This window comes from Felis catus, chromosome B4 (genome assembly GCF_018350175.1).
Source record: "Felis catus isolate Fca126 chromosome B4, F.catus_Fca126_mat1.0, whole genome shotgun sequence".
Lineage (NCBI taxonomy): Eukaryota > Metazoa > Chordata > Mammalia > Carnivora > Felidae > Felis > Felis catus.
Genome location: NC_058374.1, coordinates 16,028,522 through 16,053,857, shown reverse-complemented (window position 1 = coordinate 16,053,857; position 25,336 = coordinate 16,028,522). Strand labels below are relative to the sequence as shown.

The window sequence follows — 25,336 nt, the reverse complement described above, 5'->3', positions numbered from 1 at the left end:
AAAGCAGGTGGCCATGACATAAATGCTCCATTGCATCGTTGTCTGGTAAGATGCTTTAGAAAGGTCCTGTAACATTTTTGACCTCCATTTTTATCCACTGAAAAAAGAAAAGTTTGAAACGTTATCACTTTCTTTCTTTTAAGAATGTGATGGGGATAAAGTAGCTAATCCCTGTGCACAGTTCCTTAGATGTCAAAGAGAGAGGCTGTTATGTCATCAGAAAGTAATGTTGAGGTCTTGGATTTCTGCAAGGTTGCGTGACCTTCCCCACCCTATCTCCAAGGTGGGGAAGAGGTGTGTGTACAGCTGGGGTCATTATCATCAACAGGACCGCTCCAGGGTGCCTTGATCTTTTTGTTTGTTCTTACTCACTTTGCACTGAAATCTAACTAGCAAACCCTAATGTTTGTTTTATAACTATATCTGAAATCAAAAGCTAAATTCTGGTTAAATGCTAATGCCTGGCAGAAGTCTAGCGCATAGTACTCCACCACTATTGGCTGGTTGACTGTTCTGAAGAATAAATGGGCACATTGCACCTCCTTAACAATTACCTTATAGGTAATATAAATGACACACTCTACATTATTATATCTAGATGCGCCTCCTTCCCAATCATGGTTCATACAGTTCAGCTGTGACTCAGGGTGGAAACTTGGATCATTTTCATACCAAGAGAATCAGGACTTCTAGATGACACTCAACCTTTGGGTCATGTGCGTCTGCTCTCTGGATTTTTGCCCACTGCCGTAACGTGTGGAAAACAGCCCCCTAACATGCTGAAAGAAGGCACCAGGAGCAGTGGGAGAGAGCCAAGGGAGCTGAACTTGACTTTGTTTGTAAGAGGGGACAGGAGAAGAAGGAAAGGGAGACTGACAAAGGCAATGAGAGTTGCAGCCCCAAAGATGGAAAATATAGTCAAACAGATGGAGAAAAATATCACAACATGTCAGAATAGACTCTGGTTTCTAGTTATTTCTTAGTTTCACAGTTTTGGTGTTATGTTTGGACGTTGAGAGGCACTCTAAAAATCTGTAGCTAAACAATAAAAGAATAAACTTAAGTATATCCAGTAACTCTAAATATTGATATGGGTATGTTTCCATGTGCTTCCTGGCAGCCTGATAAAAGCTGCCAAACCATATTACTTTTAAAAGTACAAATACAATAAGAGAATTGAGTTACAACTTGAATAATTGTATAAATCATTGCTCTAGTAACTCTCAGTTTAGCAATAATGAGGGTATTACTCGAAAGCACTGGCGTTTGTCTGTTCTTTTAATGTCATTTGCTCCCTCTGATGAAGTCTGAGAACGAGATGAGCTGAAATGGTACACCCATTTGTAGAAAATTAGACTAAGCTTATTTCCGCCCTTGTTAAGCCTTCTAAATTTCACTGTTGATTGGACTTCCCTTGAGAGATGATGTCAAAGCCAAGGTTATCTGCAATCTCTTCTTGGTGGGTTTTGCTGAGAAGGTTTTTTTGCTGAGCCGAGAATGCAAGGCTTCGATAAAGAAAACAACAATGCTTGGTTCACCAAAACCTTATGAAAGCAAGTAGACAGGAGTAAAATTCCAGGTCAGTAAAAGGAAAGGAAAGATTTTTATTAAAATGTATTCCAACATCAGAATCTGTGCTCCCACCCCCACCCCCACCCCCACCCCTGCAATGACCTGATTCCTGTGTCTGGTCTCCAAGAGTAGAGCTGTCACTGGGGGAAATAAAACCAGTTGGTGCTGTGGAGACCAAGCTGAGTGACAAAATTGAGTTAGTGGTAAACCGTAAGATAACACTGGGAAACATTCAGATGCACAAGACCTGGAAAGCAATTATTCTGCATAACCTAAACCACATCAGCCCTTCTCAAAATGGAACCCTGCCTCATCGCAGATGTTCTCAAAACCAGGTGCTTTGAGTTACATTATTTGTAACCATAGATCCCCTATAATAATTCTTATCCTTACTCAGATCAGCTTGACTTTGATGTAGCGTTTGCGGGAGCATAAAAGCAAACTATCTCTGGTCAGCAATAAACACTTAAAAAAATTCTTTGGTTATAAACCAGTTCAGAAACAAAACATCACTAGGACCATGGGACTGTATTCTTCTTCTCATTTTTTTTAAATTTTTTTTTTAATGTTTATTTATTTTTGGAACAGAGAGAGACAGAGCATGAACGGGGGAGGGGCAGAGAGAGAGGGAGGCACAGAATCGGAAACAGGCTCCAGGCTCTGAGCCGTCAGCACAGAGCCCGACGCGGGGCTCGAACTCACGGACCGCGAGATCGTGACCTGGCTGAAGTCGGACGCTTAACCGACTGCGCCACCCAGGCTCCCCTTCTTCTCATTTTATACACAAACAAATCTGTTAATGTGCAGTAGCTGTATGTTCCGCTCACTCCCAAGTGAAGACATCACAAACTCCCAAGTCGTGATGACAGTGGCCACCTGTCCTGGAGCATCCATTATGCTCTGGATGTAGCACAGGGGCTTTCCCTGGATAGTCTCATCTAATCTACACAACTGCCCACAAGACAGGGACGGTCCCAGTTTACAAAGGAAGAAATAGGAAGTTACGAGATTAAGTTATTTGTCTGTGGTCAACGTGTTGTAAGAGGCAAAGCCAAGCTTTGAACCAGGTGTAATTGTCTCCCAGATTCGCCTTTTTCCTAATCAACCCACATCATCTCTGTGGCAGTCAGTAAACATAGCCAGGGACGAAGAGGGATTCTGGGGTGAGTTGTCTGACAGGCAGGTCGTGTCTCTAAGTCCTGTTTGGGGTAGACTGAGCTACTTTTCTCTGCTTTCGTCTTCTTGCTGCTACCGGCTTTCTAATAACAGCATTCCAATTTGTACCGAGCCCCAAATAGTACATTAGCCCATAGGCTATATTACATAAACAGTGTGTATAACTACAGCAATCATATTATATTATATCTATAAGATTAATATTATATAATATTTGTATTATAATTTTATATTCTAAAACAGTTATATTTTTGTTATACTAGGCTATATTTACAATTTATAAATAAATATATAGTCATATATTTTATACTATATATTTTTAATGTTTATATTATAAGTAATATTTACATGAAATATGTATGAATATATAACATATATGTATATGCAATATACATTTAATAGATGCATATTATAGCTCACAATACATATTATATTAGTATAATTCTACAATATCACAGAATATATGCCATAAAATAACATTGTCTTCTGATGTTGACAGGTAAATGTCACATCTGTTTTATTGGCTTTCCATGGCATTTTGATAAAGAATTAGCACAGTCATGTGGAATACAGTTGCATTGGAATGTAAGGGTAATAAATCTCTGTGTAACAAATAAAACCTTCTAGCCCCAAATTATGCCTTCCAATTTAGTGAAATTCCTTACCACAGGATTCTGACAAAATGAAGTGATTTGGACATGTATTTTTATGGCTTAGTCCTGATTGGTACTCTTATAAAGATGAGTTTATGAATTGAGGAACTAAGTCACAAAGACATTACGTAACTTGCCAAGGTCACTTAGCAAGTCTTGAGCAGAGGTGGGAAAGTAATCCTTGTCTCCATTTTGTCTCCACCCGAGTAACAAAAGTTGAAATATCCTGAGCACAGTGCACAAGCTAATGTATCAAGAAGAACAACCAAATGGTTCCGTGTCCCCATTTAAATGATTTTTTAAAAAGCTGTGGGAAACTTTGTCTGGTTTTATGAATTCCGTAAATTCTTTTATATTACAATCTATTTTATGACGGTTAAATAGTGCTTTGCTATTAAGCCTGCTCTCTCCAAACAGAACATTTAAAGATTTTTTCTGACTTTGATTTTATAATTGTCAATGTTAAGTAAATAAAGCCATCCTTCTGTTATTATTTTATTGAAGAACAATTGACATACAATATTGCATTAGTTTCAGGTGTATAGCATAGTGTTTCAGTATTTATATACATTACAAAATGGTCACCACAGTAAGTCTAGTTACCATCTGTCCCCATACAAAGTTGTTACAATTTTATTGACTGTATTCCCTATGCTGTGCTTCACATCCCAATGTCTAACTTTTTTTTGTAACTGAAAGATTGTACCACTTAGTCCCCTTCACCCACTTCATCCGATCCCCTCACTCCCGCAACTATTCATTTGCTCTCTGTATCTATGAGTCTGTTTGTTTCATTTGATCATTTATTTTGATTTTTTAAGTTTTTTTTTTTAACATTTATTCATTTTTGAGAGAGAGCAGGAGCAGGGGAGGAACAGAGAGAGGGAGACATACAATCCGAAGCAGGATCCGGGCTCTGAGCTGTCAGCACAGAACGCGACGCGGGGCTTGAACTCACAGACTGAGAGATCGTGATCTGAGCCAAAGTGAGCGGCTTAACCGACTGAGCCACCCAGGCGCCCCATATTTATTTTGATTTTTAGATTCAACCCATAAGTGAAGTCATATGGCATTTGTCCTTCTCTGTCTGTACTTATTTCACTTAGCATAATACCTTCTAGGTCCATCCGTATTATTGCAAATGGCAAGATTTCATTTTTTTATGAGTGAGTAATGTTCCAGTGTGTGTGTGTGTGTGTGTGTGTGTGTGTGTGTGTGCGCATCTTTGTCCGTGTATTGCTCATCTTTATGCATTCATCCATCTGTGGACATTTCTTTTGCTTCCATTACTTGGCTGTTTTAAATAATGTTGCAGTGAACATGGGAGTGCCTGTGTCTTTTCAAATCACTGTTTTCATTTTCTTCAGATCAATACCTAGAAGTGGAATTGGTGGACTATAGGGTAGCTCTGTTTTTAATTTTTGGGGGAAACTCCGTACTGTTTTTCACAGTGGCTACACCAGTTTATATTTCCACCAACAGTGCAAGAAGCCTCCCTTTTCTCCATATCTTCGCCAATATTTTATTCTTTCTCATCTTTTTGCTAATAGCCATTCTTTCGGTGTAAGTCGTACTTCTTTTATATAGTGTAGTTTGCACATTCACGTATCCTCTGTTTTACAAATGATTAAATATGCTCTGCTTGCTGAAACCTAATGCTCAGAGATTAAATTTTCTTAAGTAATAGACCTAACATGATTTATCATTGCAAATTTTTAGCTACAGAAGCATTTTCCGCTGCTCAGGCGGTGTTTTAAATCTTTCAGTGACGTTTTATTGTTATCCTGCTAATTGTCTCTTGACAATCAAATATGCCGTAAAAATCAACTAAGTTAGTTTTAAAACCAGGTTAATACATAGGACAAAAACGTTGTTTTGTATACATAGAATACGTGTTTATAATATAATAACAACTCTATAAATCAAGAAATATGTTTAATTCCAAGAATTCCCCTCGTAAACTCAGCATAGATGCGAAGATCCACCTAATAACTATTTACATTTTCTATTCCTTCCTTCATTGTTTATTCAAAAGTGTTCACCAGCTACTTGCTGTGTGGGCAGTGAACTTCTCTTGCGAATACAAAGATGAACTGAACAAGGTCCGTATTCTTGAGAGGTTGATTCAACTTAGGAGGTGCCTGGGTGCAGTTAAGTATCAACTCTTGATTTTGCCTTAGGTCATGATTTCACGGTGTGTGAGATCGAGCCCTGCATCAGGCTCTGTGCTGACAACATGGAGCCTGTTTGGGATCCTCTCTCCCTCTCTGCCCCTCCCCTGCTCGTGCATACAGGAGCTCTCTCTCTCTCTCTCTCTTTTTCTCTTTCTTTCTCATTAAATAAAGCTTTGTGTTTTTTTAAAGTAGAGGAGTTGGGGGAGGGGGGCCTGGGAGGCTCATTCAGTAAAGCATCGACTTCAGCTCAGGTCATGATCTCACGGTTTGTAAGTTCAAGCCCCACACCAGGCTCTATGCTGACAGCTCAGAGCCTGGAGCCTGCTTTGAAATTCTGTGTGTCTCTCTCTCTGCCCCTCCCCCATCTCTCTCTCTCTCTTCTCTCTCTCTCAAAAATAATAAAATAAACATTTTTTTAAAAGTAGAAGAGTAAGTAATTGTAAATTTGGGATAATAAATGCTTTTTGACAGAAGAATGTGCCAAGGACAGTGGAGGCAGAAAAGAAGGACCTGTGTTTCTTTGGTGTTGAGTAAAAAGGACACAGGATTGTTAGAGAAAGCATTACAGAGTGTGAACCCTGAACTGTAGTGTGATCGTTAACAGTGTAAGCTCTAGGGGCGCCTGGGAGGCTCAGTCTGTTAAGCATCCGATTTTGGCTCAGGACATGACGGTTCGTGGGTTCAAGCTCCACGTCAGGCTCTGTGCTGACAGCTCAAAGCCCGGAGCCTGTGTTGGATTCTGTGTCTCCCTCTCTGCCCCAGCCCCACTTGCGCTCTGTTTCTCTCTGTCTCTCAAAAACGAATAAATGTTAAAAAAAATTATAAAAAAAAAAAAGAGTGTAAGCTCAGGAGCAAGACTTCCTAGGTGCAAACTCAGTTCTTGTTTGTACATCCCAACAAGTTTGGCCTTGGACACTTTTCCTCTCTACATCTTGATTACCTCATCTCTGAAATGGGCATGCTAATAATAACTACCAGATAAGGTTGTGGTGAAGGTTAGACTAAAAAATTCCCTGGCACTCATTTAGCATGTAATAAATCTTAGCTTTAAATAGTACTAGCTTGGGAAGGTGAAAAGGCATTCATTGGGGAAACATTCTATGAAGAAGGAGAAACACGTATAATGTTGTAGGTCATGCCATTTCAGAGGCTACAGACTGATCGGCACATCCTTTGGTGATGCTTTGGGATATAGGGTGGAGAACAACTTTATTCTTCTTTGTCAAGATCATTTTAAATATTCAAGGGCCTATAGTTTTCCATTTAAATTTTAAAATGAGCATGTTGTGTTTTTTTTTTTAAGTGAGCATTTTTTAATAGAAACAGAAAGATCTTGCTGGGGGTTTGATAAGAATTACATTAAACCTGTGCATCAATTTAGGAATAATTGACATTTTTACTATGTTGTGTCTTCCAGTCTGTGAACATGTATGTCCCTCCGTTTAGTTAGGTCTCCTCCAATTTCTTTTATCATTTTGTCATTTTCAGCACATAGATCCTGTGTATGTTTCATGAAGTGTATACCTAAGGATTTACTTTTCTTTGGAGCAATCATATTTTTAATTTTGGTTTCCATATGTTTATTATTCAAATATAGAAATGTGACTGACTTTTATGTATTGTTCGTGTATTTTGAGTTCTTGCTGAACTCACTAGTTTTTGAATTTTTACACAGATTCCTTGGGATGTTCTACATCTGAAAATAGTGGCAATTTTATTTCTTCCTCTCCAGTCTGTCTGTGTATTTCTTCTTGCCTATTAACTGTCAAGAATTCCGAAATGATGTAGACCATGAGTGATGAAAACAAGGTATCCTTGCCTTGTTTCTGATCTTACAAGGAAAACATGTAGTTTTTCACCATTAATATCATGTTAGTTGCAGATTTTTATAGATACTTTGTGTCAAGTTGAGGAAATTCCTTTCTAGTCTTAGTTTGCTGAGGGTTTTTATCATGAAAGCAAGTCGGATCGTACTAAATCCTTTCCTGCAATAGTTGACATGATAATATGATCAGAACATTTGATTTAGCAAATCATTTTTAAAATTTCAAAGTTAGTGAGACTAATTCTCATGAAATGCACGTAGACTGATGATGCATACATAAAGTGTTTTCAGTAATATCTAAATAATGCGAAATTAGTAGAAAGATAATGATAAAATTCTCCTCAGTTTGTTATACATTGTATTACTCTTTTTCTAGTGACTATAGCTACTGATTAGTTGCTGAAATTACCCTTCTTTTAGTATTTTAGTTTTATGCTTCCCAAATATTACCAGACTAAGTACATATTCTAAGTTAAATTAGGCTGGGTCTCAAATTAGGATTTTTACAATGAGTCCAATTGAGTCACGTTACCAAACACAAGCAAATGAAAACAAAAACACACAATTCATGTTACAAAAACCACCAAATTGTTTTTCTAGTATAACATAAATATAATACCTAAAAGGTCATGCCTGTTTGAGGTTAGGGGGGTAGAAAAATAAATCCAATCTGCTTTTAGAGAAAAAGATGAAACACGTTCATCTGGAACCTAGCTGAATTTTTAAAAATGAATTCATGGGGCGCCTGGGTGGCGCAGTCGGTTAAGCGTCCGACTTCAGCCAGGTCACGATCTCGCGGTCCGTGAGTTCGAGCCCCGCGTCGGGCTCTGGGCTGATGGCTGAGAGCCTGGAGCCTGTTTCCGATTCTGTGTCTCCCTCTCTCTCTGCCCCTCTCCCGTTCATGCTCTGTCTCTCTCTGTCCCAAAAATAAATAAACGTTGAAAAAAAATTAAAAAAAAATGAATTCATGGCTTTAGGGCAATTGAATAATGCAGCTTTGAAAATCACAGTGAGATTTATTCCAAGAAAGGATTCTGGAGCACTAGCCCTGTGTCCTGTGTGGTTGAAGGGAAGCTAATCTGGTACACCCCCATTTCCCTGAAGCACCAGCTTTAAAGGGTTTGTGTTCTGTTTCCTGTGCTTCTATCTGCTTCCTTTAACTACCGGCTAAAGCCCCAGCTGGCTCACTGGGGAACAGGAAAATGCCTGAAGTCAGGCCAGTCTTTATCTGTAAGTATGGCTTCCCGTTTGCCATGTGTCCAAGTGGTAGCCGTCCAGAGGCAGGCAGAGATCCTATCCAGAAGACCTCCATAGCATGTCAGCCACAATGTAACGTCAGCCACAAAAATGCCAATCCTCATGATAACTATTTAGAAATGTATCTGTCCCCACTAAAGGCTTCAAGATGTTTTGTCTTAGATAATATAACTATTTTGCTTTGTCAGATTTATCCTGGCTTGAGCTTCATTCTGAGGTTTAATTTCCTGGAGGGAAATAATTTAGGATTCGGTTACTGATTTTTAATTAAGTAGAGCTCAACCCACATTTCACTGCTTACAATGGGTTTATATTTCCAGTATTTCTGTAGCCAAACGTTTTCTTTCTCTAAAGAAGTAGCTCTTTTGTAGGAAGTGTTTCCAATGTGGAGAAGACGGTTGGAGTGACATTTGTTCTCGGGCATAGGGAGTGTCGTTATAGAGCGCTTCTGACAGGACGTGACTGATGAACTGGGTGCTGATGGATGAGAGTTTGCTGGATGGTAGAATGTGTGTAGTAACAAGGAAGATGATGGATTTATGGTGCTAAACGACATGTCAAGGTTAAGGGTTGATACTAGTTAAAAAGGACAGGGAGATTTAAAAATATGAACATAGTAAACAGATATTAATTTCTTGTGTATGAAACTATTTCACAGTCACAGAGTTCTTCGTGTTATGTCATGTTTTTGCTAAACTATACAAATCCAGAACTGGGGGGGTGCCTGGGTGGCTTAGTCGGTTAAGCGTCCAACTTTGGCTCAGGTCATGATCTCGCGGTTTGTGAGTTCGAGCCCCGCGTCGGGCTCTGTGCTGACAGCTCGGGGCCTGGAGCCTGCTTCCAGTTTTGTGTCTCCCTCTCTCTCTGCCCCTCCCCTGTTCACGCTCTGTCTCTCAGTAATAATTAAATGTTAAAAAAAAAAAAAAAGAAATACAGAACTGGTAGTGTGTGGCAAAGCACGTTTTTGGTAAAGGATCCTTCTTGGTTAATATTTCTCTCTATATTTCCCCAAATACAAACATTTATGGTTCCATTTGCTGTAGGAGGGGCAGAAGCACAGAACAGTTGTACCATGTTTAAGTACTAAAGTGGGGGGATAGGGCAACTATAACCATTTCCTTCACCAAACACCAAAAGGTGTTTACTCATATAATATTATACTTATGTCAATTATATTCACTCAATATATTACTCAAATATAGTATATTTGAGTATATCATATTATTCAAACATAGTATGAATCATAGAATTCGTTCACATAATGTTATGCTTACTTCAGTTATTTGAATATTTTGGCCAGGATTGTCTGAAGACCGTGTTAATTCTCCTTTTTTAAAATTCTGTGTATATTCTGTGAATTAAGCAATGCACTCTATTACAGTTTAATAACTCGAACCAGCTTTTTGTGTTTTGGTCGGCTATTGCCACAGCGATGCTGCATAACAAATCACCCAAATTCAGCGCTTATCCCCACAGCATTTATTGTTGTCACTTGGGGCTCAGCAGACTCGTCATCTGCCTGTTCCAGGCCGCAGAAAGACGGCACTTGGCTTTATGTTTCAGGGCGCGTTCAAGTCTGCTCTATGTGACCCCACTTTGTCTTTCACCAGAAGCTACCTAGGGCGTGAGCTCCCGGTGGATGGCGCACAGGAGCACCAGCCAAAAACCACAAAGCCCACTTCAGACCCCTTCCTACTTCCAGCCCATTAATATTCTTAAGTCACTTGGCCAAGCCTCACATCAGAGCACAGAGAAGTAAACCCTGTCCATTCTAATGAACTGCAAAGAGAGAGGCTAAAGAGTTAAGAATCATCCATTCGATCAGTCAGTCTGTGACAGCCCACACCAAGGAATTTTGTGTGTTTGCTTTTGGGTTCCCTGGAGGGAGGGTGTGTCTGTCTTATGACCTTAGTCCTGGGGGCACCAGTACTGCTGAATATTAAGTGTGTATAAGAGCCCCCATTCCGCCCAAGTACAGTCGTCATTTTGCCCTTCTTAATCTGTTAGTAACAATGAATACACAAGTAGTAAGACAGTTGGAGCTCTTAAAAAATAGCAGTTAATTTTTAAAGCTGACGCAGGAACAGAATAAAGCCCAGCAACACCAGTTTCCCACATACAAACCTCCACGTGTTACACCCTTCTTCTCCCCAGCCCATGCCATTGGCGTGTCCTCTCTCCTGGTCTTATCTTCCTCCATCCGTCCTGCTCCCTTGCATGAGATGCTACCACCAGATAGGGTTTCCATCAGATGTGATTAGAAAGTGCATTCTGACCCTCCCACTCTTCTAATCAAAAACCTTTCAAATGCATCCCCATTATGCACAGAATGCACACGGTTCTCAAGGTCAAACTCAATGATCTTGACAGTTGAGGCCCTCTCCAGAACAGCGAGTCCTGTTTCCCAGTCGTGTTATTCTCCTTCATGGACTCTATCGTTGTTACTAACAGAACCATGCTTTCCCATGCATATAATCCAAATCCTTGTACACTTCGCCTTTGGTTGTGAACTTCTGAAGGAACCTAGAAGTGCCAATACCAATCCCATTTCCACACGGTCTTGTCCTGTTTATCCTTCAAGACCCAAATCAAATGTCACCTCTTTCTTGGACGTTCTACATCCCTCACAGCCTGAAGTAGTCTCTCCCTTCCTGCAGAACTCACAAGACTTTCCTGCCTCTTATATGGCGCCTATTATTTTCTGAATTGTATTATCGTCATTTGTCTTGTCACTGCTGTTGGACTACCATTTATTTTTTCCCACCTCAATGTTAAATATGTTTCTTTTGACTATTAAAACAATATTTAATAAATACATTTGTCAGTTCATTAATACCCTAACTCTTCCCGGTTAGGGGAAGTTGTTCTTCCCTGTTTTGCGTGTCAATCAGGTTAAGTGGTTTTCTTTTTCCTTTGTTGATGTTTATTTATTTTTGAGAGAGAGAGAGAGAGAGACAGAACATGAGCAGGGGAGGGACAGAGAGACAGGGGGACACAGAATCTGAAGCAGGTTCTAGGCTCTGAGCTGTCAGCACAGAGCCCAATGCGGGGCTCAAACTCACAAACCATGGTTCGTGACCTGAGCCAAAGGGGGACGCTTAACCGACTGAGCCACCCAGGCACCCAGGTTAAGTGGTTTTCTTAAGTAACAGTCAGTCCGCATTGGATACAAAAGCTGTGCAAATTCCAGCTCTTTCTTTAGTTTGCGGGCCTGTTTCACGCGAGCAGAATCATTAGCAATATGCAGTTCAGCCCTGGGCATTGCTTTCTTTTCAGAATAATTTTGTCCTAGATACCATCTATGGGTTTATCAGGGATTGGGCCTTTGGATGCATTTCAACTCTAGGAAACATCTGACTGTGCAAATAATCTATCATTTTACCTGACTTAGAAGCTCTGGACAGGGCAGCCTGACCTACTAAATAATGCACCTGTACTGAGAAACACTGCACAACTGATACCCTCCTCATTTCAGGAGGGCTGCTGTGTTTCCACTTCCTGCCCAGCTCCAAGTCCAAAATATTGGTGCCCCCTAATGTCGAAAGCAATCCTTTCCCTGTTAACAGATCAATAAATACAATGAGATGGATAAATGAAAGGCCAGGGTCAGTGAGATTCAACTTTGGAACTAATAATGATCTATATTTGTGCAGAATGTAAGCTTTATGAACACTATTTTGGACCACTTAATCCCAATTCCTACTAGGGTTGTTTTGAATTTAGCTCATGTGCACGGTTTCAAAATCGTCAATAACTTTGTCTTCCTTTTACTCTCTTCTGACGTCACTTCTGAAGTAATTGCCTTGGACTGTGAAATGGACAAAACCAAGTCCTATGTTCTGATAATGTTCTATATTTTTTTTGTAGTAGAACTTTTTGTCATCTTGAGAGTATTCTTTATCTGTCTTTTGTATTTTTATCATGAATTTCAAAGTGGATTTTTTTTCCCAATTAAGTTCCTTTTCAGTTTCCCTTTCTTTTTGGAATAAAAATCACATATGTAGTGTGTTTTAATATAAACTGGACCTTAGTGTTAGATGTGTGTTAGATGAGTGTTAGTAGTGTTAGATGTGTTAGTGTTAGTATGTGTTAAATAGTGTTAGATAAGATGCCCCTCAGCCTCTTTCTGACAGATTATTTAGTAAAAGGTTTCTTGAGAACCAATTTTCTTGGAGTGCTAGGTAAATTCTTCATAAATTCAGTTTTCCATCTGATAGTGTTCATAAACGCAGAACATAAAAGTAAAATATGGTCATGCTTTCCACAAGTTTTGTTATGCAAAATACTTTATTTTCTATAAAATTGGATTTTTTTTTTTGGATTTTTTCAAGGATAGGAATCCCATCCACAGTTCTTGAAATGCACATAAAACTAAATACAATTCCCCACTTTTCTAGGTGACTAGACGGGACTAAAGTGTCGGTGATAGGAGTAGAAAGGAAATATGGAACAAAAAAGCTAATACGGTGGGAACAACACCTGCATAAGCCATCTGATAGCGTCCACCTGAAGCTCCGGGAACCATCTGATAATGTCCATGCACGTGTGACCGAACTAGAAACTATATGATTTTTAAAACCCTCCCTGTAAAATTTAAGATCTATTCCCTTTGGTCTGCATAGTGATGTGTCTTTGTTTTTAACACAGGGCCTCAGCAAGGATGTGGTGGTTATCTGACAGGTTCAAGCGATACCTTTGCCTCTCCTGATTCTGACTCCAATGGAAGATATGACAAGAATTTAAACTGTGTATGGTTCATAGTTGCACCTGTAAACAAAGTGATTAAACTCACCTTCAAAACATTTGCTCTGGAGGCACCAAGTAGTGCACAAAGATGCATATATGATTATGTAAAGGTAAGGCCATTGTATTTCTTAACAGAGTCTTCTAACCCGGACTTTAATATGATACATGCCAGATGGCAGCATTCAGGAAGTCACGAAATGTTGAGTACTGCTAGTGGTTAAAATGACATATTCTTCAATGATATAACGTTTATTATTACAGATGTCCTATCTTCATCTCAAGTTAATCTTTAATCTGGATGGATGAGCCAGAAATTGCATGTGGCTTATAACATTAGCTTTAAGATTCCCTCTTCTTTCATGCTTTGTTGAGAGATGATCAGTGGAAAGGTGGGTTGTATGGAAAGAGACACTCAAAAGACCTTTGGCAAATCCTAGAATAAAGTTTCTATCTTTACTGTCCATATGACCTTTAGATGTAGAAAATAACTTAGTTCTGAAATCCCATTAAAAGGAAGCTGAATTTTTGCTGACTCGTTAATATTAAGTTACTGTACCCATCAGGCTAGATGACTTCAGATCAAACCGTCTAATTAGTATCAGTCAGTGTATTCTACAACGTTTTGGGGTGGAAGACAAGTGTGGCAAGATTTGTGCCCAAGAGAACTTAAATCTGATTGTTAAAGTAGTGGGTGATGCGTGCAAATCTACAATAAACAGTTCAGGACAGTCAATATTGAAGGGCCAGCTAATGCATTGGATAGAGGCTCGAAGCAATGTGCAAGTTTAAAAGGGAGGAAAGTTCATGATGATCTGGCTTGAACAAGAAAGGCTTCAGGGGTGCCTGGGTGGCTCAGTCGGTTAAGCGTCCGACTTTGGCTCAGGTCGTGATCTCGCGGTCCGTGAGTTCGAGCCCTGCGTCAGGCTCTGTGCTGACAGCTCAGAGCCTGGAGCCTGTTTCAGATTCTGTGTCTCCCTCTCTCTGACCCTCCCTCCCCCATTCATGCTCTGTCTCTCTCTGTCTCAAAAATAAAAAATAAACGTTAAAAAAAATTTTTTTTAAAAAAGAAAGGCTTCATAGGGTGCCGGAAAGCATATTCTCAGGAGAGAAGGCATTCCAGGCAAGGCACACATAAAAAGAAGGGGAGTATGGACGTTGGCATATGTGTGTTCATGAAAGGGTGAAGGGACTGCCTTTTTTTTTTTTTTTGAGAGGAATATTGCGAAAAAAGTAGCAAGAAATAAGATCGCCTACATGGAGATACACCCAGATCACAAAGAATCTTGAAAAGTCAAACTAATGACTTCAGATTTTATGCAGTTGAAAATAAGGAAGGATTGAAGGCTTTCCACTGAGTAATATGATGAGAGCAGCATTTACGGAAGACTAATATGGAATCAGCACTGCAGGTAGATGGTGAGCGGAGAGTCTGGAGTTAGAACCCCAGGGAGAGGTTACCGTTAGGTAAGGAGGGTATAGAGACGGAAATCACAAGCTGGTGCAAGAACTTTTAAGTTTAAAACTTGCCTTAAATTTTAAAGAATTCATTTTCTTTAAAAGGGGGGAAGGAAGAGTCATAGTTGGAGTACCCATTGGGCACTTAATTATATACTGTTGTATTTTTACTGTGCTAAGCTCTAAGCCCAAAGAATGTCAGTTCGATTAGGAGAAGACCCTGTGTTGTAAGGTAGGGGTTTAGTTTGGGTGACAGCAGGGCAGACAGGTGAGCAAAGGCTGGAACAGGGCTGCAGCGAGAAGAGAGCAGCACAGAGAAGAGACAGCAAAGAACTGCTTCTGCAGTCAGAAGAAGTGCTGTTTTCTTTCCAGGAAGGCAGCATGGAACTAGGAAGCCAGGCTTCCGCTCCACTCTGGGAAAGCGACGCAGCGAGGCGGTCAGAGAGGACAGAAGACGCAGGACGAGAAACAGACAAGTCATGGAAAACGTGTAAAAGCCCAGAATAGTGGAGGATCCCTGAAGTCAAGGGAGAAGAGTGGTCCACCAAGGATGGGTGGTCAATACCATTAAATTGTAAGTTAGGGGCCAAGAAAGGTAAAGGCGAAAAAGAAACTCCTCTGACTGATAGACAGCCATTTAGCTAAAGCATTGGCACAGAAGTCAGATCAGAGGGAGTCGGTGAAAGATTGGAGATAACAAGGGACGTTGGTTCGGGTTGAATTCTTTTCTAGAACGACACCAGATGGCCGGCACAACAACAAAGCTGACATTCAAGACTGTTTGAGAGTGGGGTGCCTGGGTGGCTCAGTCGGTTGAGCGTTCGACTTCAGCTCAGGTCATGATCTCACAGCTCGTGAGTTCGAGCCCTGCATTGGGCTCTGTGTTGACCGCTCAGAGCCTGGAGCCTGTTCCAGATTCCGTGTCTCCCTCTCTTTCTCTCTCTGCCCTTCCCCCATTCATACTCTGTCTCTCTCAAAAATAAATAAACATTTAAAAAAAAATTTTTTTTTAAATGTTTGAGAGCTACCCTGATTTTACAGGAAGGTAGTAAACTCTGGAGGCAGGTAGTATGGACTCTAACTCAGTTTTGCCACAAGATTCCTCACCTTCCCAGTTCTTTATCACCTCACCTACTTAAAAATTTTTTTTAACATGTATTTATTTTCAAGAGACAGAGAGAGACAGAGTGCAAGTGGAGGAGGGGCAGAGAGAGAGGGAGACACAGAATCCGATGCAGGCTCCAGGTTCTGAGCTGTCAGCACAGAGCCTGATGTGGGGCTTGAACTCATGAACCATGAGATCATGACCTGAGCTGAAGTTGGATGCTTAACTGACTGAGCCACCCAGGTGCCCCATCATTTCATCTTTAAAAACAAGTGAAGGAGCTCCTGGGTAGCTCAGTTGTTTAAGTGTCCAACTCTTGATTTCAGCTCAGGTCATGATCCCTGGATCATGGACTCATGCCCCGAGTGGGTCCCTTGCTGAGCTTGGAGCCAGCTTGGGATGCTCTCTCTCCTCTTTCTCTGCCCCTCCTCCATTCCCCCCAAAATAAATAAGCTTTAAAAAAAAGTGAATAAAATCAAATAATCATACCTCTTTTGCAAGGTTATTTTGAGGATAAAGATAATGAATGCTGGAGTGTTCAGCACTGTGTCTGAAATGCAACTTAAAAACAAATTTATTCCCCCTCCCCAAGCTTGTGTAATTCCGGATGGGCATGCTGGCTGTGGAATCACCTTTCCTTAAAATATTAAAGATAATTGGGGCGCCTGGGTGGCGCAGTCGGTTAAGCGTCCGACTTCAGCCAGGTCACGATCTCGCAGTCCGGGAGTTCGAGCCCCGCGTCAGGCTCTGGGCTGATGGCTCAGAGCCTGGAGCCTGTTTCCGATTCTGTGTCTCCCTCTCTCTCTGCCCCTCCCCCGTTCATGCTCTGTCTCTCTCTGTCCCAAAAATAAATAAACGTTGAAAAAAAAATATTAAAGATAATTGATTTACATAGAAATTATTATAGGTGTAAATTCATGTAGGGTGTTTTGGGTGTGGTCCTGCTAGGAGAACAGTCAATTGACCTTCTTCTCATCATTTTCTGAGTGTGATTTGATACTGTTATTAAAGCAACTAGCAATTTTTCTGAATTTCTTCAAGTTATTTGGGAGAAAAATAACAATATCAAAAACAAGAAGTTACCATCTAGCTTAAATACAAAATGTCCTCTCCTCCCATTCCTTTTTTTTTTTTTTAAGGAAATTCTGTTCAGGTCTACTCTCGCTTTCCTTCTTAGGAAAGCAATGTGCCTGTACTGGCAACTTTTCCAGCTTTTACTAAACTGGCAGATCAAAGAACATTGGTTGGAATGTGGAGGCTTGGAGGTATCTTTATTAAAGCGACTCTCTGTGATAAATGGGGCATTTGATTCCTTGTAGAATGTTTCTTAGATTTTATAATCAAATCACTTTTTAGAAAAGCTAATTTAATTCATTTCTGTAGGTAGATATACAAGTGAAAATGTGGTGATTCCATCATTCATTCATAATTATAACACTATTGCTTTTTTTATTAAAATTTTTTTAATGTTTATTTATTTTTGAGAGAGAGAGACAGAGACAGAGTGTGAGCAGGGGAGGGGCAGAGAGAGAGGGAGACACAGAATCCGAAGCAGGCTCCAGGCTCTGAGCTGTTAGCACAGAGCCCGACGCAGGGTCCGAACTCACAGACTGAGAGATCATGACCTGAGCTGAAGCCAGATGCCCGACTGACTGAGCCACCCAGGCTCCCTATCACTCTTGCTTTTGAAAGGTTTGACTCGGGAAGTTACTAAGATAGCTGCAGTACATCGTGACGGTGTGTTTCACTGAACCTGTCTGTTGAAATTAACATCACATCCATTCCATAAAGAGTCACATGGCATAATTATGTGCCGGGCACCCACACCGTTGTTACGGAAGCATAAAGTTAGGGTTCCCCGAGGAGCTTTCAGCAAAATGGAGGAGATTGACACATAAGCATATAAATTATCGTACAATGTGACAAAAACAATAGATACGAACCGCGAACAGAAGTAGAGAAGAAGGTATGATTGACGTCATTTTGGGGTTTGGGAAAGCCTTCCTCTGTGCGATGGCTGAGCTGAGTTTTGGAGGAATAGCGCAGAGGAGCACTTCCTGTTCAACCTAATCTGCCCATTTGAATAGCCAGTATTTCATAGTGCTTCCTTGACCATCTGAAGTCGAGGTCATGTACGCTATAGCCTACCCATATCCATAGCTTCAGAAACTTAATATTAACATACTAAATGCAATGAAAAAGGAGGAATAAAAGGAAAGTATATAAAATAGGCACACTTAAATATGTAAATGCTGATACAACTACCTTATGTCACGTGATAAAGTCGTCAAGATTCTTCTATGTGGCATCATGGCAAATGCAAAAGCATAAATCTAAACTAATACGGGGGGGGGCTTGTATTTGCAACTTAAGTGCCGTTAACATCACCATCTGCAATATGAATTTCCAAGACAGTGGAAAAACTCAAAAAAAAAACAGTTCCAAACAAAACAAAGTAGAGTCCTCCTTCCACCGACACAGTAATTGCATTATGCAAAATGTTTTTGTGTTTATATAGAGAGCGGAGTTAGGTTCCAGGGTCACACAATAATGAACAGTTTTGTTACAGAAATGTCTGGCAGAACATTGAAAAGTTATGTGGGACAGAATCAGTCTTCACTTTGCAAAGCTGTCCCGTGAATTGCAGCATGGGATTCTGCAAGGTGGCTTCTAAACACTGAATAGCCCCAAATTATTGTGATGACCACCAAAACAAGACACTTTTGCAAAAAAATGCTCTCTGGGAGATGATACAGTCCCCACTGAGAACCTCTGCCTTAACCCACTGGGCTTAACCATTCAGTCTGTGGTCAGACAGTGTGGGGAGATGTGTACTCTATCAAGGCATCAGGTTCCAATAAATGTTTATTTGAGTACCTACTACATTCCAGACACTGCTCTAACCACTGGAAAAAACACTGAGTTAAAATTAATAATAATAATAATAATAATAAAAATACTATAAAATTCCTATATTTGCAGAGCTGATGCTAATCACTGCTTCTTGTGGCTCTTCCCGAGACCCCTGGGACAAATCTAACATTTTTCCCGATAATGTTTTGAAATGAATCAGTGTTCAACCCCAAATCTGAAAAATCCCTCTGTTCTCTTCCCATCCCAAATTGTGCCCAGGCATGTTGTCCAGCAGACTCTAATAGAAGTTTCTCAATAAAACCAAAGAATTCATGAACATACTCTAAGATGGCAATGTAGGGATGCTCCAAATAAGAATATACAAACCTTCCTCCTGCGGTCAAATTCGCAAGGAAATATTAAAGATAAAGTCCTAAGGAAGTCCAGGTCTAAAATTATGAGGACATTAAATTTGAAAAGAATTAAAGTGCTCTGTTGCCCTTCTTGTCTTATTGCCCTTTTGCATTCAGAGTTCACAGAAATTAAAATCCAAAAGTTGCCTTCCCCACTTTCTCCTGCCGCTCAAATTACCAGCTGGATAAAGTGCAGGGGCTGGCACTCATTGTAGTCAGAGGCTACCTTCCACCAACTTGTGGGAGCAGTTCCTTCAGCATCTTAAGTAGATGCACCTAGGCTCCACTATCAGAGTTTTAACAGCTGAGAAAACACAAAATCCTTCTGAGCACTTACCTACATCTATAAAACTTAGAGCCTAACTCAAGCTCCAGGTCTATAGGAGTTATGCCAGTTGGTGGGTCCCCTCCTACCCCCAGAATGCAATTTATAGCAGCATGTGATTGTGCAGGCCTTCAGGGCATGGTCCTCAGGGCACCATTTACATCCCAGTCCGTATGACGCCCCATCTCCACTATTGCACGGTACACCTCACCCAACACACTCTGGAGCCACCCTGCAGAAGTCCTCCATGGAGATCCAGCGTTATCAGGGGACAAGGGAGCAGGTGCAGACAATATCAGCTTTGGGTGCATGGGAGTCTGGTAGCCCATGTCAGTTGTCCAGAAGCCATGAGCTATCTATTCAACTCAATTCCTAGAGATCTTCCTGTGGCAGTGACAGCAGCTCGGGGCCAGGCACTGTGTAATCTCTGTCCATCACATTTACTGGTTATCTATTCAGGACCCAAATCAGATCCTAGAACTTCTACAGGAGAAGCCGCAAACTCTCGTGAGACAAATGGAACTTTACAGTCGTGTCCCATGTACCTGCTTAGCCCCACGTGCACTGAGCGATTGTTGAGACACGGCTTGCCTTTCACATCTTCTTTGGCCCCCCACACCGTGGTCCATCCAGATGGGATGATGCCCTTCTTCTTCTTTAGGCCCGGGAGGTCTCTACCTACTTTTAAACACTAGTTCAAATGTCTGTCTGAGGTATTTCCCGACTCCATCGTTTACTCTAGGACTCATTTTTCTTTATTTTATATAACTGACACGCACACAAATAGATATGTATATTCAATGTATGGATCTCTCTAATTAGCTAGCATCAGTCAGTAAATTGAATGTATGGAAAGTGCCTTAGACATCCTCATATACATAGGATCTGGCACAAGGTATGTAGAATAAAAATGCTGGTACGAATGTGATAGCAAATGTGGCACCCATTATAATACCATTTTAACTTGTTTACCAGAAAAGGTACATTACCTAAAACTTGGCAAATCTGCTGTGTTCTAAAACGAGAGGGATCAGATTATCCATCTAAATTTACCAAATTCACGCGTAAGTGGGAGAAACAGTGCCACCTAGTGGTAAATTTATTTTAAATTATTTCTATCTTCTATAGTCCCAGCATTTTCGAATAATGTCTGTGGTCACGGCTCTTCTGAAGTTTATAGCACATCATAGTTGTGTTATAAATTCAATGTTTGGCTATACACACTCATACTTGTTTTGGAAATACCGTGAAGGTTATCCAGCTGGAGAAATCTGTTTTCTGGTAACACACTTGAAGAGAATTCAGGCGTCCACTATGTGGACAGGTGTCTGTTGAAGAAGGTTCCTCAAGGCTGGGAGTTGTTCTGGCTGCTGGCGACACCGCAGTGTATGATCAGTCTTCCCACCCACGGGACTTATGTTCTTTTGTTTTATTTTTTTTTAATTTTTTTAAATGTTTATTTCTGAGAGAGAGAGAGAGAGAGAGAGAGAGAGAGAGAGCTGGAGAAGGGCAGAGAGAGAGGGAAACGCAGAATGTGAAGCAGGTTCCAGGCTCTGAGCTGTCAGCACAGAGCCTGACGTGGAGCTCGAACTCACAAACTGGGAGATCGTGACCCGAGCCAAAATTGGATGCTTAACTGACTGAGCCACCCAGGCGCCCTGGGACTTACGTTCTTATTGGAGGAGAGACCAGGAAAAGTAAATAAGCAACAAATAAGATGCCTTTTGAATAGGGAGATGTTGGGGGCCAGGCAACATTAGATGGGATGGGTCCTTCTGAGGAGGTGACATTTGAGCTGAGACCATATGACAAGGGGGAGGGGGGGTGCCCAATTCCGGAGCTTACAGAGCTTACAGCCTCACAGAGACCCTCCTGGCAGGAGAAGGTATGAGAATAGGGCAGGGAGTGGGGCCCTGGAACAAGCAACCGGCCACTCCAGGTAGGGGCTTGCAGACCCCCATAAAGATGTGGGCTTTCACATCAGGTGCAGTGGGAACCCACTGGAGCGTTTAAGGCCGAGCAGGAGTGTAATCTGGTTTAAGTCTGCAAACGCTCAGCCATCAGCTCTGCAGACGGTACTGTGGTTGCTTGGTGGAAACGGATCTCTTAGGAAGATGTTACCATAACCAAGGTGGAGGACGAAGATGGTCATAACGGGGAGGAGCCCTCTGGGGTGGATGTTGAAGGTAGAGTGGAAGCGATGTGGGGCAGGAGGGGTGAGAGAAAGGAATCAAGGACGACTAAAGTCTCAGGCCTGAGCAGATTAGTGGTATCAAGAAGACGGGGAGGATAGGTTTGGGAGGGGTGTGTAGTGGAGAGAGGAACCAAAGCATTGCTCATTTATTAGACACTTACTGGGTGCCTTTTATGTGCCAGACACTTCTAAAAACTAGGGACAGGGGCGCCTGGGTGGCTCAGTCGGTTAAGTATCCGACTTCGGCTCAGGTCATGATCTTACAGTTAGTGAGTTCGAGCTCCCTGTCTCCCTCTCTCTCTCTCTCTGCCTCTCCCCCACTGGCTCACACTCTCTCTCTCTCTCAAAATAAATAAAATAAACTTTAAAAACTAGGGACATGGCAGGGCACAGAACGGACAGCAACCTGTGCTTTCGTGAACCTGCATCGTCTTCAGAGTGGAAGACAATCACTAAGTGATATATGTAGTATGTAAAGATAATGCGCGCTCTAAATGAAGAATCAAACAGGAAGTAAGAAAGGGAATTTGGGGAGAGTTGACACTTTAAGTAGGGTGGTCAGGGAAGGCCTGAGTGAGTCAGTGATACTCAAGTAAAGACGTGAAGGAATGAAGGAGAGCAAACCATATGGGTGTATAGGAGAAGAATGTTCCAGCAGAGGGAACAACAAACTCAACAGCCATGAAGCAGCAGTGTGCTGCAGAGAGAATGACATGGGGACAGTAAGGCGGCAGGGGTGGCGTGGACAGCAGATTCTCTCAGGCCTTAAAGGCCACCGTGTTGGCTTTGGCTTTTATAGTGAGTGACTGGGGAGCAGGTGGGAGAGGTTTTAGCAGTGCCCTGGGCTGACTTAACATTTTAACTGTATCCTCTGGGGGGTGCCTGGCTGGCTCAGTCGGACTCTTGATCCGTGCGACTCTTGATCTCGGGGTTGTGAGTTGGAGCCCCACATTGGGTGTAGCGATTACTTAAATGAATAAGCCAATTTAAAAAATATAAATACATGCATGCATACGTACAGAACTGAATCCTCTGGCTCACATATTGAGGACAGGCTAGGGAGGGACAAGACTGGAACCAGGGAGCTCCACACGGAAGCCACAGTGAGAACCCACGCATGTGATTTCAGGGGCTTGCACCACAGTAGAAGAGAGAGCAACGCAGGGCAAGACAGCGAGGCGTTTGCTGGCTCTAATGACACGATAGTTTTGAATCAGGTATTACCTTTGCAGTGAGGAAAGATTTCTAGGCATCATACCAGGTTTTTACTGAAGATCATTATAATTGCACCGACTCATTAGCAACTGTCCTTAAGCTAAAACTAGCTCTAACAACATCAGTGTAAGATTCTTAATCATGACCTGTTGTGACTCCGCATCCATTTTAGTGTAAAACTTGCAGCTTCTTGGGGAGTAATGGAGAACTAATGAACTATTTTTCTTTTCAGTTGTATGATGGGGATAGTGAAAATGCCAACTTGGCTGGAATGTTTTGTGGCTCCACTGTACCTGCTCCCTTTATCTCTTCTGGCAACTTCCTGACGGTTCAATTTGTCAGTGACCTAAGTGTAGAACGACAAGGATTTAATGCTACTTATACCATTGTGGACAGTGAGTAAACGGAGACATTTTTAACTATTATGAAACATATGTATATTTATGCGCTAAAAATAATGCCATGCCTATATGCAAACACAACGTTAATTACCAAACTCAATGTTCATTACCAAACTCAGTGTTAATTCCTATGTAAACTCCACGTCAGTTTCTAAACACCATGGTAATCACCCTGTGTTTCATCGGTCATACATATTTGGTACAATTCTTAGTCAAGAATATCCGAACTTCTCTATAGAATGATGTAAACAGAGTTCTTTGGGCTGGAAGGATAAGGAAGAGTTAATTTTAAATATTGTGTGTATGAAGAGACATGAGCAAAATTTGTCTTACAAGTTTTTCTTTTTTTCCCCAGTGCCTTGTGGTGGAACATATAACGCAACTTGGACCCCCCAGAGTATTTCGTCACCCAATTCATCAGACCCAGAAATCCCATTTTCCACGTGTACTTGGGTCCTCGAAGCCCCTCCACATCAGCAGGTCAAGATCACTGTGTGGGCGTTGCAACTGCACCCACAAGACTGTGACCAGAACTACTTAGAGTTTCAGGACTCACCTGAGGTAATAATTATAGGATGCAGGACAGTGACATCTAGTGGCCTTTTCACCAGTATTTACGAAACACTTGAAGTAATGAAGGCATAATTAAATTCCCAAACTTACACATACAAAATATACAAAACCATATACAAACCCCTCTATTTAGGTGTTAAGAAACTTGCACTTGGTCTTGTAGGTGAGGAGCTCTCGAACTGCCATGTGCACAAGAAACATCTGGGTGTCCAGATAAAAGTGCATGCCCCAGGGCTCCCCACCTCCCGCTCAGATACTGTTTTCCCTACATAGTGCCCAGGAACCTAAATTTTCAATGCACATCTTCAGTATTCTGCCATTAGTGCTCCAAGGGCCACGCCCAGAGAAACATTTGTGCAGGAAGGGGATCTGTGTGTACGACAAACTGAAGGGGTCCATGCGGTAACACAGGGAAGTCCGTTACAAGGCCGTTTGGCACCAGTCCTTTGGGACTATATTCATGGTAATATGAGAGGGAACAAAAGAAAAAGCTGTTTTAGTTAGAGAGAGAGAGAGAGAGAGAGAGAGAGAGAGAGAATTGCCCAGATGCCAAGACATTGAGAAGACAGTTGGACATAGATGCATGAATATTCACAGAAGGCCTGAAGATTTGGGTGTCATCATTATATGGGTCAGTAGCTACAATAATGCGAGTAATGAGATTATTCAGGGAGCATCTGTAAAGTGAGAAGGCATGACCAGATACCTGGGGAGAACCCCCCGGAATACCTGGATTATCTTTTAGCAGTTTGAGAAGCAGCTAATTCACCCCAGCTCATTCCCAGAGTGTCATATTCAACCCCCCTATGGCTGGCAGTTGCAGAGAATCCAATCTATCACTTCCTGAGTCTTCAGGGTCCTCTTCACTATAAATCCAGGGCCCCCTCGTTTATGTATGGATCTTGGTGGGTATAGAAAAATCCGGTCTGGCTGACTCCAATTGGAGAGATCTGAGAAGAGCTGACTTCTGATCAGATACCGTATTTGCTGAATTTTCAGAAGGCAGACAGCGAGACACAGCCTAAGCGCCCACCATGGTCCGCATGCAAGGTTACCATCACTCCCCTGGTAGTGGTTTTCAGAACAAGACTCCTATTCCCTGGTGGCACCCTTCCTAGAGGGTCTTCAAGCCAAGTGGAACAAGGCCCTTTGGTTAAAGCTCTCTCAGTTTCCCACTGTTTCCTGAAGCTGAGACAATGGGGATCGGAGCAGACCACCACCTGGGTGCAGAAAGCCTACTTCCAGTGCACAGGTCAGCTCTGGATCATAACCGCAGCTGGACTGGCTTCGAATAAGACCCCGTATTTGTCATGAATGAAGGACGTCCTTTGACTGAAGGAATGAAGGAAAGAACAAAGGGTTTCAGCGTGGGTAGATTGGGAGGAGAGGTAGGAAAGTG

At 41.6% G+C, this 25,336-nt stretch overlaps 1 protein-coding gene across 2 annotated transcripts in view; it reads left to right on the top strand.

Annotated features, from left to right (window-relative positions):
* Positions 1-25,336, top strand: part of CUBN (cubilin) — a 284,543-nt gene that overhangs the window by 247,095 nt on the left and 12,112 nt on the right. For both annotated transcript variants that reach the window (XM_023256399.2, XM_003988129.5), the window contains exons 60-62: positions 13,305-13,513; positions 23,196-23,358; positions 23,720-23,925. In XM_023256399.2, the coding sequence (XP_023112167.2) occupies positions 13,305-13,513; positions 23,196-23,358; positions 23,720-23,925 (578 nt within the window). The remainder of the gene's footprint in view (positions 1-13,304; positions 13,514-23,195; positions 23,359-23,719; positions 23,926-25,336) is intronic.